Source organism: Mustela lutreola, chromosome 9, assembly GCF_030435805.1.
Source record: "Mustela lutreola isolate mMusLut2 chromosome 9, mMusLut2.pri, whole genome shotgun sequence".
In the NCBI taxonomy this organism is placed as follows: domain Eukaryota; kingdom Metazoa; phylum Chordata; class Mammalia; order Carnivora; family Mustelidae; genus Mustela; species Mustela lutreola.
The window spans coordinates 67,627,849-67,649,481 of record NC_081298.1 but is presented as its reverse complement, the minus strand read 5'-3'; the positions used below and the strand labels follow the sequence as shown (position 1 = coordinate 67,649,481).

Sequence of the window (21,633 nt, the reverse complement as noted above, 5' to 3'; positions counted from 1 at the left end):
GTGAGTGGGAAGAATTCTATATCTTTCTTCCTGTGGAACAGACTGCTCTGGCAATGAGCCCAGTCATTCTGAAGTTCTCCATGATCTGTTATTTAAATCCAACTCATTATGACTGATTTCGGGCAGGAAGCCAAAATGAAAAGACTGACTAAATACCTATTTTTGTTTTTTCCGTTCTGTCTCTTCTTTCCATCTCCAATTTTAGATCAAGTGCTAACTCCGAGGTCAGGGTCAGATGTATAGACACCTCAACATGAGCATTCCATTAATACAAAAGCAGGTATTCCAAAGGGTCCTGTGGCTTCAAATGATTTGGGAAGATACCATATTCTGAAGTAGATAGCAGCCGGGTTTAACTCCAAAATGCCCATGAGATTTAACATAAAATATGCTGTGTTACAGCTTAAATTCCACTCCCTGTGGCTGCAGACATCCTCAGAAGATATCATATTCATCTTTTGTCCCAGCTCCTGGCACAGGGTCTCATGCTGCGCATCCAAAAAATGTCTTCTGAATGGAACTTTGAGGGCGACAGGCCCACTGTTCTATTTTTTCTTACATTCTGCAACCATGGCTGTTCAATCACTTTGTAAAGCTCTTCTATGTTTGCTTGCAGTTCTTTGAACATTTTACTTATGTTTAAACGCATCTGGAATGTATTCTTTTGTGTAGCATGGTAATATGATTTTGCCCCACTATGAAATGCCACTTTTAATGTACATTAAACCCCCACTGATTTTTGCAGTCAAATGCTCTACCACTGAGCTATACCCCCAAACCCCCACTGATTTTGAATTCTGTTTATTCCTCCCTTCTGTTGATCTCTTCCTGTATTAGTACCATACTGTTTAAATTATAGCAGCTTTTGACTGTACTTTAATATCTGGAAGGACAAATTCCCTCATATTTACTATTCCCTCATATTCTTCTTTTAAGGTATGTTTTGACTTTTTTCACATTATCCTTCCAAATAAGTTTAATTTTTAATTTGTGTAAATAAACATACAAATAAAAGCAAAGTTGATTAGAATGATTAGAATTATATCCAAATTAGACATATAATAATTTTTGGAAGACTGATCTTTTTACAATACCCTGTCTTCCAATCAGGAAAATGGCATACCTTAATGTTTTGTTTTTATTTTATATTCAGTAGTAGAGTTTCATGAATTTTCTTCATATTTATCCTATAAATTGTTTGTTTATTTCTAGATATTTTATTGTGTGTTGTTATAATAAATGGGAATCATTCATTCCATCATACTAACATGATTAAGGAAAACTGCATTTGGGGAACATTCTATATTCAACCATTCTTGTTGAACTCTTTAATATTTACTCATCGAATCAACATTTGTTGAGTACCCATTACAGGCTAGATATTTTCCTACGTACAGGGGCTTTAGTAAGGCACCACACAAATGCATATTAGGGAACACACCTTACTGTAAATCCCCCTCTGCCCCCTCAACACCTTCAATAAGTAAAGCTTTTGTTTTTCTCGCCTAATGTTAAGTCCAGAGTAGGCAATTCAGGGCTGTTGTGTGACTCTACAATGCCAAGACGGATTCAGGAACTTTCTATCTTTCTGTCCAGCAGTCACTATTCAATGTCTGTCACTGTCTGACCCCCAACACCTCCAGCATTCTGTCCACATTCTGAGCAGGAAGGAGGGCAAGGGCAAAGGATAAAGAAAGTGTGGTATCTCGGCCTGAAGTCCCCAGTGTTTCTAGTCTTTCTAAAATTGCGTCCCCTGATTTTTTACTTACACTCACTGGCCAAGACTACACCACACGGCCACAGCCATGTCCAATTAGTCATATTATGCTCTCCTCAGATCAGAATTCTTCTAGTAGAAAAGGAGGGGAGGATTCTGAATAGGCACCTGGGTAGGCCCTGCCATAAGAGATTCCTGCCCTTCAGGAGATGTTCAAAGAATTTATACACCTTGGTAATCTTATTCAGCCTTGTGGCTGTGGGTAGTTTTATGCTGCTGACTACCGACACTTCCGGCCCAGCCCTCTCTCCGGAACATTAGGCTGAAAGAGCCTATTTGGCATCTCCACTTAGATATCTAATGAGGATCTCAAATTTAACTGGTTCTAAATCAAGTCCTTCACCAAAACCGTCCAAGACAGTCTTCTCCATCTCAGTAGATAACAATTTCATCCTTCTGGTTGCTTAGGCCCAAAACCATCCTAGACACTTGTCTATCTCACATCTTCTATCCAATACACCAGGAAATCCTATTTGGCTCTGCCTTCATCTTCCAAATACATCCAGTATCCCACCCCATTTCATCCATTTCTACCAGTAACATTCTTGTCCTAGTCACCATTATTTTATGCCTGCATTACCGTGACAGCCTCCTAAAATCTTTACCCACATAATCATTCCTGAAGGTTCAGTTCCTTGTCTTCCTCTTTTCTAATGATCTTATCTTGGCCCACCTCTGCTACTTATTCCTGTGATCATTCCCTACTCTTTCTAATTCCCCAGCACTGCACACCAAAACCTGTTATTTCAGAGTTAAGCATCCCACTGCTGACGTCCACTTTCACCCACTGTGTCCTCTGTTATCCCCACTCTAACATTCCTCCATCAGGACCTACAATCATTAGTCCTGTACTTTTTCACTGCCTTTCATACTCCCCTTATACTCTTGCTTTTCTTCTTATGGAGTTTAAATTCCATGGTCAACAATTTCTTTGTCTACATGCCCTCAACTGCTTGCCTTTTTGTCCATTTTACTTGCTTGGCAAACCCCCAAACCTGATTAGACTCACCCTTCCAACTGTGCCCACCCAGCTGCCATGGTGGAAGAAGAATATATAAGCAAGTGCACTGATCCTATGCTTGACTGACCCTTACCCCTCAGTGGAACATTTAACACTGCCTGGAAGTCATATTCTCTTTCCCAAGGCTTTTCACTCTTTTATCCTTTCCTTTCCTTTTTCTTTCTTCTCTTACCTCCAACTTCCTTTACTCTAGATCTTTAGGCTCCTATGATGACCTTCCTTTTTATTTCAATGAGAAAAATAGAAGCGACCCGAAGAGACCCTCAATGAGCTCCCATCACATCCTCCTACCTACATCTGGGCCCATACGATCTTCTCTTGTTGACACAGACAGACTGTTTGTATTTCTATCTCAGACTAGCCACTGTGCACCAGATTCTGCCTAAACTCATTCACTCAAGGATATCATTCCAGTGACTCTTCGCTGTCTCCTGTCTCAAATTTTCCAGTTTTACTAGCTCATTTCCATTTGTATATATTATTATTTCTTCTTAAAAAATATAAGAACTCTCTCTGGACTTCATTCTCCCCTTCTAACCACTGTACTATTTCTCTTATTGCTTAACAGCCAAGCCTCTGAACAAATTGTCTATATTCGCTATCCCTAATTTAACTCCTTCCACTTTCTTTTAAACCCACTCCAAACAGGCTCTCAACCCCAACCATTCATCAGAAACAACTCTTATAAGGTCAACAAGATATCTGTCCTAGTTAACTTCTGGTTATCTTTCACATTTCAGGCAAACCCCACTGAAACATTTTCTGACATTTCTGACTAGGTAAACCTATCTACTACATGCTGTCACCATTATACTGCTCATCCTGCTTGTAATTTTATATTTGTATGTGATTTCTCGGCTAATGATTCTTTTTTCCTCAGCAGACTCTAAGTTCCATAATAGTAAGGATGATGTCTATTTTTCCATCATAATTGTATGGTCAGTACCATGCCTGGCACTCAGGAGGCCACCAGTAAATTCTGGGAGAATAAATGCTTTAATACCGTCATCCCCATTTTAAACTTGGGAAAAGGAGGCCCAGAGAAGTAAAGGCTATTAGATCAAAAGCACACTGTGGATTATCGGTAGGATAGGGACTGGGATTAATTGAACATACTGACCACCAAGCGCCATGCTACATTCTAGGGGTACAAGACGAATGAGACATGCCCCACTTTGCCCAGGCTAGACCTTATAGAGCTTCCACCATGTTTGGGCTAGAGAGGACAAAGCATACAACCTACTGCAGTATCACATTCTCCTTGTGTCTACAAGGGCTTACTACCAGGTCAGCGGAGCTGCTTCCACTGCTCTGGTTCAGGTGTTCAAAGTGGCCAAGGAGAAGGCCTCTTCCCAAAGAGCATTTGTTTGACTACATATGGTGATAGATGTTAACTAGATTTATTATGGTAATTATTTTGAGATACATACAAATACTGAATCATATTGTATACCTGAAACTAATATAAAGTTACATGCCAATTATGCCTCAATTAAAAAAAAAAAGCATTTGTTTGAAATTACATTGCAAGATTCAGAATAAGACTCTCTGGGTACATAGTACTCATCACTGATCTACATATTATGAACCAAGAAGAACACTGGAAGGAGTAGGAAGTTCAACTCCATTGTCACTTGAAGACTAGTAAGAAAGAAAGGAAAGCATTTCAGAAATGAAACTGTCAGGAAAACAAGGCTTGAGTTACACAACTCTTAAGGGAGCTACTGTATTAAAAACATCTATGTACAACCAGTTCGAAGATTCAATATTTTGAGATTAGCAAACTACCAGGCAGAACTGCTCAGTCCAATTTACCACTCTGCAAGAGACTATACTACTAAGATGATCATATGATTTATTATGAGCAATGGGGCAGTTGGGGAATAAAAAGAAGTACAATACCAGGACAGTGAGTGTTTACTAGGATTGTCCCAGGCTAAAAAGCAGGACTGATCACCCTCTTTAGTAAGCATCTTCCACTCATTACACATGGAGAAAACCAGGTACTCATTTAGTCATGCAATTGACTCCATTAAGCCAATTAGCCAGAGCAGCTAGAATGGACAAGACCCAGTCCAGTGTGGGCTCTATTTAAATAGTTTTGACCCTGAATGGTCATGCTAATACTTAACATCTTCATTGAATAAAAACAGAGTTAAGAGTCACTTTATATACTTGTTTTTCTAGCCCCTTCATACCTGATCTACAGTCAATCTTTAGGAAGGCCATTTCCTTCTCCATTTGAAGTTTAGTCCTAATGCTTAAGAAAGAAAATGCCTTCTGTGCTAAGTCAAACTGAATGCCATTCTTCAAATTTCCAGAGGCTTCCCTCTTGCCCAAAGGCACAGTTGGCTTAGATGAAATTTGCATGAATATGTGCCACATCTTTAATCCTCGGTCATTCACTGAATCAACATAACAAAAACAAGGTCACTATCCACAGAACTTTATTGTAGGGATCAACATATATATACTTCTTGGAAATGTTCTGCGCCATTCACTTGATGTTTACAAACACATCAGGACCTATCTAATTGGCATCTTTTTTATTTGCTGTCAAGAGAAAATCATGAATCAAGTCCAAAAGTCATGATTAAAAAAATCTGTAAAAAGGGAGGGCTAACCACTGCCTGCCCTACATCAAGAAACATTGTACAATTCAAATCAAGAAAACAATTCCATACAAGTCCAGCAAGGCAAGCTGGCAAGTAGAAATCAAACGACAATCTGTTATACAAAATGCAAAAGGAGTCAAAGATGAAGTACAAAAAATAAAATTTGGGTCAGAAAATCATTACTAAATAAAACCACATGAGGATGTCTATTAGTTATTTTCTTTAAGGGGAAAAGAAATCGAGCTGTTAGTTTCCTACTTGTTCAGAAAAAAAGTAAGGAAAGTGTTTGAAATATACTTCTGATATTGAGTGAATCCTTTCTCATCTGCTACCTAGAAGTCACAAACACCTGACCTATTCTTGCCCATCTCTAGAAATGAGAAAATAAAATCAGTGTTTGAGCTTTAGTGCGACACTCATAACACCCGAATGAGGTCCAGAGTAATCCTCGATCGGGGGATGTCAATGTTGAGTACTTGGACTTCCACTCTTTCTCCAGGGCCCAGTCCAAGACTCCTTCTCTTCTTTGTTTTAGAAAGTTTTGCTTCTGTTACACTGCGTATGGGAATCAGCCCTGATTTCCCCACTCCTATATCTACAAAAATTCCAAACAGAGTAGCATTCTCGACTTTGCCTGTGAGAACTGTCCCAACCTGCAGGTCTTCCAAGCAGACTATGCTTCTCTTGAAATCAGGTTTATCAAAATCTGTAACAAAAGGGGGAAAAAAAAGACAGTGTAAATAGTAGGTACTATACTTCCTAGACACAATATACATTGGTAAATATGCTCAGACCACTAGTCAGCATTGAGAGGGGACATAAAAGGAGCTGAAATCCAGGCTTGCCTTCAGAGAAAATGATCTTAATTGGAGAAGCAGCATTCACCTGGTAGGAACAATATGAGAAAATTTACTCACTTTCTTCTCCTCAAAAGCTATCTCATTAGCATGTGCAAACATTAGCACTATACATAAGGATTGAGAAGCCAAGAGTCTTATTTTCCTATTTATGAGGAGGTGATGAGAAAATATCATTGCTCAATGAATATATAAAGCCAAATCACAAACAATGAGATAGTTAAGACCTTCAAAGACAGAAAATTGGGATTTTTTTCTTCTAGTACCTGAATTCTTAAACTGTTTAAAGGTGGCAGAAAGTACATCAACATTTAGTCAAATGTAGATGAAATTAAAATGTTCTCTTCCATTTCCCCCCATGAATTTGGAATTCAGGAATCAATTTCTATCCATTTTGAATATACATGGCCAATCAAAACTCAATACATTCTTGATTATCTACGGCTCAGAAACCCAGATCAGCCAGTTCCTAATTTTCTTTCTCCTTTTTCAGTTTAATTCATTAAACATTTATTAGCTCCTGATGATCTATACGGGCAATCCACTGGTGCTAGAGATACAAAGATGAAGTCACACAGATCCCTGCTCTCAAGTTCCTTACAATCCTATTTTCTTATTGGCCACAGTGTACATTTCCCTGTTCATTAACCCCAGCTTCCCCCCGCCTCAAAGTGGGTATAAAGCATACCAAGGAATCATGGCTCTAGTAAAAACAAAACAAAAATAACAACAAAAGTTTTATGAGGGGCGCCTGGGTGGTTCAGTGGGTTAAAGCCTCTGCCTTCGGCTCAGGTCATGATCCCAGGGTCCTGGGATTGAGCCCCACATCGGGCTCTCTGCTCAGTGGAGAGCCTGTTTCCCTTCCTCTCTCTGCCTGCCTCTCTGCCTACTTGTGATCTCTGTCAAATAAATAAATAAAATCTTTAAAAAAAATGTTTTATGAGGGAGAAGGGTAGTACTAACAGTCCAAATGGGGCTTTTGGGTTATCTGTGGATTCCATTTTCTCATGCTCTTCTTGGCCCCCTTTCCTAGGATTACTGAATGTTGATTCTAATAACAAAGAACATTCTATGCTTGAATCTCCTTTTACTAAGGCCTCATTTTCCCTCCACCCATCCCACTTCCTTTTCCTCCACAGCTGTTGGCTTGATCCTGATTACTTGTTAAAGCTATCCTTTACAGTTGTATTAACAACTGGCCACCTCTTGGTTCCCCTCCCCCAGTCCACCTATTCTGAAATCAAGTCCCCCCCCCATTCACCCTTTTCCCATAAAACAAACAAACAAACAAACAAACCCTTTTTAAATCTCAAATCTCATTTTCCTCATAAAAAAAGGAACACGCAAAAACTGGAATTGATTCTATACAATTTTCCCTGACACCAAAGTAGTAGATTCCAAAAGCAAAAAACCTGTTGTAATATTACACTAGGCAGACACTGTGTCAAAGCAAGGTGAAACTAAGTCATTGATCAGGGCAGAGGTAGATGGTCCCTGAGGTCTCACAGGCATTGTTTTTATGCTTGGAAATTCTTTTCTTTTATAGAGGTCCAGCTGCTACAGATTCCCAAAGGGTTCCTGATCAGCTGCTTAGTTTAATTTTGCATGGAAAATCAGAGTCAGGAACTACTTAACATGTTCCTGAAGACAGCCTGGGCCACTGAGAAATCAGAAAATCCTCCATGTACCAGGCAAACTTTAACACTTTGATTGCCAAGGCTACATAATCAGTCAGCTGTCACTAGGCTGCTTCTGATGAATTCAAATATAGAAACTAATAGGCAACCAGAGTGCTAATAAAATAGAATCAATTTTGTCAGAAGACAGGATGAGTTCAGTGAAAGAAAGAGGCATCAAGGAAGGAAATACTTTTGAGAAAATGAAGAAAAGGAAAGATGTAACATTTATAAATAGTAATTAAGAAACATTCAAAATACTATCTGCCTCTTCAAAAATATGACTGTTTGCCTTCCCCCTTAGGGATAGTTTTAGTATTAAAATAAAAGCTTTCAGACAGTCCAATTTTGAAAATTGTGACTTACACTAGGGCAAAGGTCAATTCCAAAGTGAGTTTAAAGAGACTTATTTGAAATTTCACTTGTCACAATGATAAACACTGCAGTAACTGGTAAGCTCAGTCCAGAGCCCAGGTGCATCTGTGTTTCTGCTCACTAAGGGCATGACAAGGTGAGGACCTCTACTTAGCAGTTGGTTGTTTAATTGAACCGTATAATCTGAATGTTGATTTTCGCTCTGAGTCTGCATTGTAACCGGGATAACGGAGCAATCAACACCAAGACAGAAAAATGATCAAGGAAACCCAGTACAGGAGGCCTGCAGCTAGATAGAGCATACTCACTCATCTTCTAATGGTGTCCTAGGCATACCAGACTTATAGCCCACCCTGTTTGAGAATCATTGCTAAACAATACCCAGGGAATTCACACACAAGGGCATCAGGACCCTAAACAGAGATGGACTTGTCTACTGAAACATCCATTTTGGGTGGACCATCCTGGAGGCTCCTGTTCCCACATTTTTGTCATAGATCTTATTACACATTTTTTTCCAACTTAAAAAAAAATAATTTCTGACTTACAGAAAAGTTGATAGAATAGTATAATGAACTTACTGGGTATTTGTGTGTGTGTGTGTTTTTTTTTTTTAACTTTATTTATTTTTTAGTAATCTCTAGCCCCATTGTGGGGCTCGAATTTACAACCCAGAGATGAAGAGTTGACTAAGCTAGCCAAGCGTCCCTTACTGGGTGTATTTTTAAACTCCTTTAAATCTTTTCACAAAGAAGCATGCCTAACCCACTCAACAGAGCCTAACTCAGCCTAAACATGGTATCCTAAAACTGACTGTGAGACTGAGACAAGTGCAGATTCATTTAAAACTCAGAGCTTCCTATTTAAATTTCCTTAGTAAATGGGTCACTTAATACCTTAAGTTCTTTTTTATTGGGCCATTGCTCTCAATAACTATGTCTGTTACACTTCCCTCATCATCTACCTACACTGAAAGCTGAGAGCTCTTTTAATTAGAAGGAAAATCAACAGAGAGATAGTATCTTATTTGTTGAATGTGTTCACTGACATAGAATCTAGGAACTTCGAAATTTGCAATTTAGGAAGAAGATTCACTTTTTAGTTTATGAACTGCATACCTTACCTTGGACTTCCGGCTCCTACAAAATAAGAAGAGCTTACAAAAGGATTATGAAAAGTGTGTGCCTCCATGAACACAACAGCAATGTGTGAGGCATTTAGTCTAGTGTGATGGAAAATAAGCATGGGACAAGGAGTCGGGAAACCTGGCTTCTTGTATTGGCTCTGGATACTAACCAACTGCAATGACTTTGAAGACAGGGCACGATGCTTCAATTTCTGCATGTACAGAATGGATAATAATTTCAGTTTTGCCTGCAGCAGAGGTTTGTTGTGAGGGTCTCAGAAAACAATGTGGCATATGTAAATGAAAGGTGCTATTATTCAAATTTAATTATTTACCTGTTCGAAAGTCAAAGCTTTCAGGCTGGCTGAGACCATCTATGATGACTTGTAAGGTGTGAACTGTTGTTTGCAAACTTTCTGCAATTTTCTCTATTCCTTCCTTTTCAAGGAATGAATTTATTTTTTGTTCCATTTCAGGCTTTCCGATATCATGCAGTGTCCCTTTGATGAAGGACAAAAACCTGCAGGGACAAAAAAACCCCAGCACTTATTAATAATAATACTACTTATTTTCCAAACTCTCTATATAGGTCACCCTAAAATTCATTAATCTCAGATCCATATATCATCAATCAACTGATCAATCAGTCTTAATTAAAAATCTACTGTGTCTCATGGCATAATGAATGACCTGTCTTAGAAAAAAAGGAGGGGGACGGACTTAGGTTCTTGGGCTCTTTTCCAAAAAAGCACCTTCTCAAAATCAACATCAGAAATGCTTTACAGTGGAATGTTCATTAGAGTTTAGCATCAAACATATTTTCTAAATAAGGATACCTATGTTTATCTCATGTTTCCTAAATTTGAGTTAGGAGTATTCAAATACTTAAATTAGCTAAGATGCAAACAGTGAACTGATGATTTCAAAGTCCCGAAAAATATCCAGTAAGCACTGCCAGCTTTTTGACAAATGAAAATCTGTTATTCGTGTGCCATATCACTGCTTTTTACTTTTGAATACCTATGATGACAGTTACCTGTGCAAGTATACTGTCAGCCTACTAATTCTCAAATTCCATTGACAGTCAAGCTTCACTGTGGATTAAACTTTATCAGGTATATTAAGTATTGAGAGTCCACAGGAAAAATATGGGAGGGGATATCAAAAAGAAAAAGTAACTTGCTTATAAAAATGGAAGGTGTGGAAGCAAGTAAGACCTTAATTACATAATCTTGAGATGAGTATTATTTTTATATACTATATAAATTATTGCTGCAATATTCACAAAGTAAAAAATATCTGTCTTTCTCCATTTCCCTTTGCAATGTTTACCATTTCCCTTGCTTGCTGCCTCTGAATTACTTAGCTTTGGAATTCAGTAATAAGTTAATTAAGGAAAAAAAAAGAAAGGGTTAAGCCATTTCCCCCTTCAATTTCATCTGAATATTGGGCTGTAGCTTACTTTCTTGATAGTTCTTGGCTGGGTATTTTTTGACATCATTAAGTTCCATTTCCTATGATTAATGGCACTTTAAACATGTCAACACAGTAATCAGACAGACAGTGATACTAATGCCCTCAAATCCTTTCCTCTAAGGATGTCTCTGGCACACAAGAAGGGAAAAAGGAAACTGTTGGAGGCTTGTCTGTCATCAGAACTGGGATGTATCCCATTTGGCAGGTTGCTACATTATCACAAAAGGAATGCTTTCATTTCCAGTCTTTAAGTTGTGTTCAACCAGAAGAGCCTCTTCAGTGATCATGCAGTCCTCGTCTGGCATCTGGTGGAGAATGCACTCTCATCTCTCACTCAGGGCATCCTTTTGGGTTCAAATGGACAATCTTCCTACATTTCCAACCATATATTTAGTCAAAAACCTAGATTCTCCAAAATCCCAACTAACTCTCTTGAGAATATATTTTGGTTAGTAGTCTAACAGAAGACCAAAGAATTAGTTCTTGATATCTCTTTTTAGAAATGAGCTTCCGTTCAAATTGGTGGCCAGTAAGACATACAATGTATGTGTGTCCATGGCTTCCACAGCCCAACGGAGAGGCAGCCAGTGTCTGTTAGTGCTATTGGACAACCAGTAGCACATAAGGGCCCTGGTGACAGGGAACAGCTGCTGAAGCTCTGACGGGACAGATGACACATGACAACTTCTGCCACAGCCAACTTCTCTGCACAACTTTCTCAATAATGCATGCCCTGAGCAGGCTGCCCTGGTATTTATCCTCTTGGCTTGATCAGTCTGCAACTAGCTATTCAACAGAATATCTTTCAAATCCTCAAGATTCTGGCTTACAATCAACTGTTAAAATGCCAAAGCATATTCATGGGCTGTAAATCTATAACTCTGCATTTCATAATTAATGAAAGTTAACTAAATGGCAGAAAATTCCCAAATCACTGTGTAAGTCTTGGCCTCAGTAACAAAAACACTGGCTCAAGAGGCTGTTTGGAGTCTTAAGGTTGTGTGTGTGTGTGTGTGTGTGTGTGTGAGAGAGGGAGAGAAAGAGAGAGAGAGAGACACTAACTGCTACCAAAGTCACTTCCATATAAAGAATTCTGTTTATAGTGGTTGCAGATGTAAGAAGAAAATTGGTCTGTTTAACACGGGTGCCTATTTCATATATCATTTTCATTCTCACATACGGAAGCCTGAGGGCACTGGTAACTGAAATCGATAAAAAAGTACCAAATTGTGCTCCTAGCTAACGCTTCATATTGATCAACCCTATTTTTAAATGACTATGGAACAAAGTCAAATGCTACTTTATTTTGAAAACTTTCTTCAAGTTACAACAGGCTTACAGAAAAAGGAAAATAGCAAAAACCAAAGCGGGGTGGGACTATAAATGAATGAATTTATGTATGTATACATAAAATATGTATAAAATGAACTGGGAACAGAATTCAGATCAACCTCTACCTTCCTGGATTTCAAATATATTCAACCGTAAATGACAGGAAACAATGCTTTATACCTGGTAATCACTCAAGAAACATGCAATCTGTAAAGAGCCTAAGAAAAATTTATGCTGCATTTTCTGAATTTTGGCCCTGGAATTAAGGTTGATAAGTAACATGCAATACAGAGTTTTTTAGAATTGGGTACGTTAAATCACACTCAATATAAAATGCTTTCTGCCTCGAAAATACCATATAAAAATAAACTGCATTTTATTAAGCTTGGAACCCAGTACCTACAAGTAAGTGCTAGGCATTAGGCGAGTGCTTGACAGAGGTGTTCATTCAATCCTAACAAGAATCCTAAAAGCTGGGTGTCCTATCACACAGAAAAGGAAAATTGAGGTTCAGGGAAGTTAAATAATTGGCCCAAGGCCGCACAGTTATTTTCACGGACTACAGTTTCATGCCATACACATCAGTGTGTGTCTGTTTATAACTGCAGTTACGTCAAAATAAGTGATATGTTAGATTAAGATATAAAACACAATACTTCTGCCAACATTTCACCAACACGATTTAATGGCAGATTAGTTTTAAACAGGAGACAGCTAATACCGATAAATTCCAAAGAAATGACTATATAAATGCGTTTATGTAGACAATTCTCTCAAAAGTTGATGCATTGTTAAAGTCATAGCATCATTTTCTCCACTGTCTCTGCAGGGCTTTTTCAGCTTGCTAAGGACTGCGGCCTGAACTTCTGTTTTTATTTAATATGTAATTTCATCCATCTTACTTAAAGTTCCAAAAGTAGCATAAATGCAACAAATAAGCACATCATGTCCTTTTAGCGCACATCTGCACAAAGTTAAAATACAGAACTTGCAGCAGAGATAATGCCTGTTTTTCAAGCAGAATGCTTATATAACCTAAAATCTCTGATATTTTCTACAGAAACTTGTTACTAATGCAATGCTTTTCCCCTTCGGAGAAAGTCTTTGTAAGATCCTTTCCAAAGAATATGAAATTCTCAAGCTTTGTAAGACTTCAGATATACCTATTCAGTATGGGAGCCCAGGACCGGGTTCTCTATATTAAAGTACTGTGGGACCCCACAGAGCACAGAAGAACCATAGTAATGCAAGCCCATCACTTTAAGAACAACTTACTATTAGCACGTACTTGGGCGGGGGGAGGTGCGCCCAACACACAGCAGAAAGAACCATGTTGTAAGGGCAAGGTGCCTATGGCTGGCTACCCATTCTCAACAGTTCCAAGAGAGACTTTCATACTGGCTTACTTTTATCCATTAGTTTTACTCAGTTGTAATTATATCAATAAACAAAACATTCAATGCAAGAGCAGTCATTTTATAAATAAGCAGGTACAGACAAAGCAGGTCATAATTTGTAATTCAGGGAGATGCTCAATGATCTAAAAAGAGAGCTTGTACTCTAGCGAGGAAACCCGGCCCTCTTAACTGAGAGTATAGAGTAAGTGGTGGGACACAAATGAAAGTTAATAATAATCTGTTAACACCAAAACCACAGATTCAATATGTATTTTTAAAATCTACTAGGTCTTAATATTAAAGACTAAATATAAATTCCAATGTGGCAAAAAAAGAGAGACCCATTGCTCCTTTCACACCACCTACAGGGAGCTGAATTTACACACAGGAACACACAGCAGCGCACATTTAGTTCAACTTAAAGAGAGAGTGCCGGCTTTACCACATCTGCTGTCTCAGCAGCCAAGGCAAAGGGCAGCAACGTGATTTGCACTTTAATCATCAAAGAATCTTTTCAAACTTTTAACCTCTTTGTGAAACCAAGACACTGAACTGGGCCAAAATCCTTAAAAAAAAATCTTTGCTTGTGCAAAATCTACAAGTACTGGTAAATCCATGTAGAATGCAAGGACATTTTGGAACAATGTACCATATTGCAGAAGCTGGTAGATCAGAAGGCAATATTTAAATGGCTTTCCTGAGAATGTAATCTACCACAGAAATTGACAGCAAGCAATTTTTCACAAGAACTTACAGCTAACTGGCTTTTGAAAACTGCAGATAAACTTTTAACAACGCAACCCTTTCAGAAAGGATAAAGGAATTTTTCTGAAAGCCTTTACAGACTTTAATGTGAGAGGGTAATTTTAAATGGGGTGCAGCTATCCAGGCAGCAGCCAGGGACATCTTTACCCACATTGGCGTGGTATCACGTGGAGGGTCTTTGGAGCCCTTCCTGCATCTGAGCACTTCCTGCATCTAAATACACCCCTGGCATCTATATATATATATATTTTTAAAGATTTTATTTATTTGACAGAGACTACAAGTAGACAGACAGGCAGGCAGAGAGAGAGGAGGAAGCAGGCTCTCTGAGGAGCAGAGAGCTCAATGCGGGGCTCGATCCCAGGATCCTGAGATCATGACCTGAACCAAAGGCAGAGGCTTTAACCCACTGAGCCACCCAGGCACTCCGACTCCCCTGGCATCTAAACACACTCTTGCATTTATGAGTAGCAGGAAAACAAAACAAAACAAAACAAAAACAAAAACAAGAGGAATTGAAAGGAAGAAGCTGTCATAGATTAGGAAATGCAGTTTGTCTTCCAAAAGACTTGGTTTATAAGCATCAGACTGTTACCTGCTTCTAACTTCTGAATAACTTACTAAATGTTTCCTTCTTTTTCAAAGATCTGGTGTACATGCATAGAAACTGGATACAGCATGCATGCTGTATTAGTTGTACATAGGAGAACATACCCTTAGAAAGCTGTTTTATTTTAGCAATTTAGTATAGGGAATTGGCTTTATTAAAAAAAAAAAATCCAGTTACAATGTGCTTATATATTTGTACCACACAAAACATCTAAGATCAGTGAAATAATAAGCAGTGCCACAAAAAGTAAGCAGCAATGATTTAAAGAAGATTTATCCATTTATTTGGGAGAGAGAGAGAGAGAGAGAGAGAGAGCATGAGCAGGGTGAGGGGCAGAGTCAGAGAATCCTCAAACAGACCCACTGTTGAGTGCGGGGCCTGACACAAGGCTGGATCCCAGGACCCCGAGTCATGACTTGATCCAAAATCAAGAGTCAGTTACTCCCCAGGCACGCTGTAGTATTGATTTTTATGTAGTTTTTCCTATTTCAGACCCACTTGCTAGGTTATGGTACACTATGTGATGATAATTAAAACTATAATTAAAAAACCCAGGGGCATCTGGGCGGCTCAGTGGGTTAAGCCTCTGCCTTCAGCTCAGGTCAGGATCTCGGGGTCCTGGGATTGAGCCCCGCATTGGGCTCTCTGCTCAGTGGGGAGCCTGCTTCCCTCCCTCTCTCTGCCTGTCTCTCTGCCTACTTGTGATCTCTATCTCTGTCAAATAAATAAATAAAAAATATTTTTTAAAAAAACACCCCAAAAGTGTATATATATACATCGAAATGAGTATGATACATAAAAATCAGAAAACATCATGTATTGAAATGATGTGATTACTACCCTAAAAATTTCTAAAATCCTGTTTTAGGAACAGCTTTAGAAATAAATTTCTAAGCAACAAAGAAAAATATTAATTTTCTTACATTTTTAAAACAACAATACCCCCCTCCAATAAAAAGAACCAGAGAAAACCCAACAACCCTATATACTTGGCTTGGTCACCCCCCTTCCATTGAGTCTGGTTGTTTTAAACACACACATACACATACCCTTAAATGATAAAAATCTGCTAAAATATCAAGGCTCTTTCAAGGAATGTGACAAAATTGAAGCATTCTGAAGCATCTGAAAAAATAATTTAGAAAAGCATACTCAGCTTTCTTCATTAAGCATTTACTGTGGAAGAAGACTATGGAAGATGGTAACAGAGCCTGTGCCTTGAATGAGCTTATGGAGTCTTATTTTAAGCAACGACAGTATGTCAGAATAAATATTCTTCCACTTAAATCTGTTCTTTTAAGAGGTAGGATTTTATATGCAGATAAGCATACTCTCAAAGTGCTCAATGAAGATGATTTCATTTAATTATCTCAAAAATTTATTGTGGAGATATATTTGCAGATCAAGGAATCAAAACTCTGATAGATTAAATGATCTGCCCAAAGTCACACAGCTGAGACCACAAGGTTGGAGATAAGGTAAAAGCTGTCATAGATCATCTCTTCATTAACACTCCTTAACCCTTTACTTTGGGGAATATTCAGTATAGACAGAAGATTTCGATCCTAGATAAAATTTGGCACCCAGAACCACTGCCTGGGAACAATTTATTATTATTTTTCAAACCAAATTCAAAAGGAAAAAGTTTGGCTCTTTTTGAGTTACTCAGTAAGAGTTGGACAAAATTAAGTTAGTGGTTTCAAAGGCTGTAGACTCACACAGCTCAAAAACACTGTGTTTAGAATTCATATAATTTAATTTACTGGCTGTAAAGCCATAACGTGGATTAGTGCTTGTGAGTATTTGAAAGAAGAGGGCAAATAAAAAAGTGGTACTCAAAACCACTAGGCTAGATGGCAGAGCTGGAATTAAAACAACTCTGGCGCTACTAGGCTATAAAGCCTATGTATCAGAGTAAGGACTATTTTCCTTGGGAAAACAGCCTTTCTACAATGAGTTTCGTCCTGTCAAAGAATCCCCCTTTCAAGGAATTTGAAAATGCTTAACATCTGTCATTTCCATAAAACCCCTGGTTGCCTCTGAATGGGCAGAGACATTTTTATTCCATTTAAAGACTATGCAATTGAGGTCAAAGTAATTTGCCTATGGTCACACAGAAAGTTAGAAGACAGGCTAACGTTAAAATCCATAGTGAGACAGGACAGGAAAGGGAGGAGGGAGATAATGGGACACTAGATCAATACCCTACTGAGTTTCAGGCTCCAGACTGAGTGATCTAAGCCTGAAGAAGAGGAGAGAAGGAGAGGGCCAATACTCTTGAGATAAAAGAGACTGAAGCAAGCACATTGCTGTGGCTGGCTGGTAACTCCTGGCCACTCCTCCACTGGTGCTAATAGGCTGCTCCACATACGAAGCAGAGAAACCACAACATTTTCTCTAGTCCCAAGACCCTAGTGTTAATGTAATTAACAATGTTCAATGACCCAAATTATAGCCGATCACATGGTAAAACAATTTTTCTCTGGGAGACCAACAGTTGTAAACCACACCCCCCTTTTCTTTAATGGCTCAGTTTGACAGCTTCTCTGCAATCACAACAAAAATAACAGCAATAAGGGGGGCATCTGGCTGGCTCAGCTGGAAGAGCATGTGACTCTTGATCTCAGGGTCATGGGTACGAGCCCCATGTTGGGTGTAGAGATTACCTAAATAAATAAATAAATAAATGAACTTGACAACACATCAGTAAGAATAATTACAGCAACAACAACAGGTTACTTTCTCCCAGGTGCTAAGAATTCTAGATACATTAATTCATGTCATCTCATGAAGTAGGTACTATTATTATCCTCACTTAACAGACAAGGAAACTGTGGTACAGAGAGGTTAAATCACTTTCCCAGCTCAAACAGGCATGATTTGAATCCAGGCAGTCTGGTATTATACTGCTTCCAGAATGAGCAAAGGGAAAGTCAGGCAGTACCTAGAATTCTTCAACTTCCTAGTTTTCTCTACCAGCCTTGCCTTGAACTTCATGGCAGGGTAGTGGGGGTTGGAACAGCATGTAAGACACGAGACATGACAGTCAGTTGCTAAGAACCCCACAGCTTAGTCAAGTGGCTAGATTCTCTTTCATCATTTTTCTCTTTTGTGAAGGCAGTTTTGAAAATATGATAAATGCTACTTCCTGGGAATTACAGTATGACGTTTTTAGGCTTTACGAATAAGAAGAAAAAAATCACCTTTATAATTTGCCCTTTTATCATCTTTATAGTTTAGGTTTGGCTTCCTTTTCATGATGCTGGGCCTCTTCCTAAAAGGCCGTCTATGGCTGTCTAATCATAGCTCTATAGGAGCTACGGAGGGGGGTAACTGACTGATAAACATGCTAAGACATCACTTACCAAAAGTCAGCAATGATTCTGCCTTAATTTTCACGTCCGAATGCTGCCAACTCTTGTGGGCAAGTCCAGAAAAATGTAAGAACTTTCAAATTTGCAAATAATTTCTTACATCTGTTTACCTAATCTTCACTTATTATATAGAATTTGTAGTTGGGTTTTTTGTCAGGCAAGCTTCCCACAAAGAAACATGTTTTTATCATTGTAGAAGTTAGCTGGCATGCGAATGCAGAAGAAAACCGAGGTGAATTTTAGATGTGCGGAGGTGTGCTAGGTATATTCAGTAGGCTAAGTGACTTACTGCTCAGAAAAATTACAAATCACTTCAAGTCATGTGCCTTCTGGGTTGCTCCCGGTCAAAACTACGAATATCAAATCTGCGAATGTCACTGCTGTACTGCTGCTGCTGTGTTTTTCTTTTTGCTTTTTAAAAGAACAATCTAAACTCCCTGTGGTACAGCTGTTTATTAGCTGAAAGACTTCCTTCCTTGCTGGGCAGAAAGCTAAGTTTGGAAAGAGTATGACAAAACCCTGAGTGCAATTCTTTTTTTTTTTTTTTTAAGATTTTATTTATTTATTTCACAGAGAGAGAGAACACAAGTAGACAGAGAGGCAGGCAGAGAGAGAGATAGAGAAGCAGACTCCCTGCTGAGCAGAGACCCCCGATGTGGGGCTCGATCCCAGGACCCTGAGATCATGACCCGAGCTGAAGGCAGAGGCTTAACCCACTGAGCCACCCAAGTGCCCCCTGAGTGCAATTCTAAAAGAAGAGTTCTGAGATGCTAAATCCTTGAACAGGAATGGGAAAGAAACAGAGGTTAAGATGTGCTCACTCATTAAAGGTCTTCAGCATGGGGCACCTGTCACTCTCTGGCTTGACTTATTGTAGCTCTATGGCAGGGAGCAAGGCAGGACCTCTACAGAGCCTCCCCAAACCCTAGCCCCAACTACTTTTAGACTATAATAGGCTGGGATCCATTTAACCATTTATCTCATCACAGAATTCTGTGTATCTATTGGCTTAATTTTACTCTTGTTTGTTTCTCTTTTTCCCAGCTTTACTGAGACACAGTTGACATATAACATTGTATAAGTTTAAGGTATACAACTAGTTGATTCCATATACTTACATAACAGCAAAATGATTACCACCATGGCAACTCATCCATCCTGTCACATAATTAGCATTTCTTTTATGTGGTGAGAACATCTAAGATCTAGTTATGAACTGTCAAGTACACAGTATGTATTATAACACAGCTATAATTACCATACTGTACATGAGATCTCCAGAACTTAATGTGTAACTGAAAGTTTGTGCCCACTGACCAACTTCTGTTCTTAAAAATCTGATATGAGTTTTTAGTAAATTAAGACTAAATATTACTGGGCCTTTGTATAGATGACTCCCCCCTCCTCAAGTAAATATTTTGTCCAGTTGTATGATTATTCCTATCTTAGACCTCAATTTTAAATTCATGGCTGTTTCTGCTCTGAAAACATACTTTTCAGCATTGACTGTAAGGGTCGGAAATGGGTACATCCACAGTAATAAAGGAGACGAGAGTGCAGATACTGCCCTGTACAGCTACTGATACAAAGCATTCTTGGAACACAACTGCTTAATCCATGTCACAGTCCTGCTATACAGGCTACTAACCACTCACAGAAACTAGTCTTTTCAGTGCCTCCATAATGGCCAAAATGGAAATAACAATTAAATCCTAGTAAATGCTTTATCAAAGCGAGTGCTGGCATTTTTCAAGTTAAATCAAGAATATAACAACCTTCAAGCTTAACTATCCGAAGTGAACCAAATTCTAAATGCAGGATATTCTTTGGGACAATGCCAGGCCTCACTGTGACATGTGCAAACCTGCATTACCTGCAGCACAACACACTACCTCCTAGCACCTTAGTCAAGAGAAAGGAAAAATCACATACTTGTCTTTGACTCTCTGGATCAACCAAAATGGAATACATAGGCATAGGGGAGCAGCAACCCTTAAACTGGTTGTTTCTGGACTTCATTCTGCTGATAATATAGCATCAATTTTCCTCATAGCCCATATCATCCTACATAATGAAATCACTCACACATGAGGACATTGTGACAATTTCTAAATGATAACAGAAAATGTAAGTAATCCTCTTTCATGTTCTATCTCTGTTTTCTAGTCTGTAAAGTCTGGACACACATGTTCTGGGAAGACATAGAATTCAGTTTGGGGAGGTCTGAAAATGTCTTCAATCCCTAAGGGATTCTGAAGTACTTTTTCAACTTGTTGGATAGGAAACAGCAGAAAGGACAATCTAGATGTTCTACCAACAATTCTGCTTACGCAATTGCATTGATCTCAGCTTGTTTAGACTAAAGAAAAAAATACCTAGATTGAAATTAAGCTAGACATTTCATTTTGTGCTAAAATAGGATAAAACTTACAAATAACCATAACACAGGGCAATAATTAGTAAGTGGCCTTTGTGAAGCACAGAAGTTGTATACAGAAGAACTCATTTCCAGATGGGGTATCTTTGTAAGATTTCATGCAGGAGGTGACATTTAGGCTAGGTCTTTGAGAAGATTTTAACCAGTAGAAACAGGAAAAGAGATGTTTAAAGGGTCAGAAACAGGAAAATATGGTTCAGGTCAGGTTTGGGGAATAGTCAATAGTCCAATAAAAACAACAAACATTCATTGAGTATCTCATTATTGCCAGGCATGTTAGAAACATCATCTACTTGACCTTACAGCAATCTTTTGAGGCTGGTATATTACTATTCCCAATTTTAAGGTAAACTGAGTCTCAGATGCATAAAGTAAATTACCTAAAATAATTCAGCTGATAGAACCAATATATGAACCAGATCTATGGCACTCTAAATCTTAAGCTCTTAACTAACTCCAAAGCCTGATCTTTTAACTAGTCACAATTTAAAAAACTAGTTTGGAGCCAGATTTAAATTTAATCACAATAATCTTTCAGATTAAGGATATCATACCCTTAAAGATGGTATGTTAGCACAGAAAAGTAATAAGTTGTGTTATGTGTGCTTCCTAAGAGGAAAAAAAAAAAGAGTATCAGAATATGTTAGATTTGACTGTTATTCTCTATCATCACATGGCTGAAATCAGACTCTTCTCTTCCTCTGGAGAAAACATTACCTCCTCCATTAAAGGAAACTTTGCCTATTTATTTTATTAAGGGATCTGTAGGAAATGAATTCTTCACATAGAGTGTGT

At 38.5% G+C, this 21,633-nt stretch overlaps 1 protein-coding gene across 3 annotated transcripts in view; it reads right to left on the bottom strand.

The window, feature by feature from the left end:
- Positions 1–5,228: 5,228 nt before the first annotated feature.
- SRBD1 (S1 RNA binding domain 1) overlaps positions 5,229–21,633 on the bottom strand; it is a 197,806-nt gene continuing 181,401 nt past the window's right edge. For all 3 annotated transcript variants that reach the window (XM_059134567.1, XM_059134564.1, XM_059134566.1), the window contains exons 20-21: positions 9,783–9,967; positions 5,229–6,119 (exon numbers count right to left, since the gene is read on the bottom strand). In XM_059134567.1, the coding sequence (XP_058990550.1) occupies positions 5,830–6,119; positions 9,783–9,967 (475 nt within the window). In that variant the 3' untranslated portion in view covers positions 5,229–5,829. The remainder of the gene's footprint in view (positions 6,120–9,782; positions 9,968–21,633) is intronic.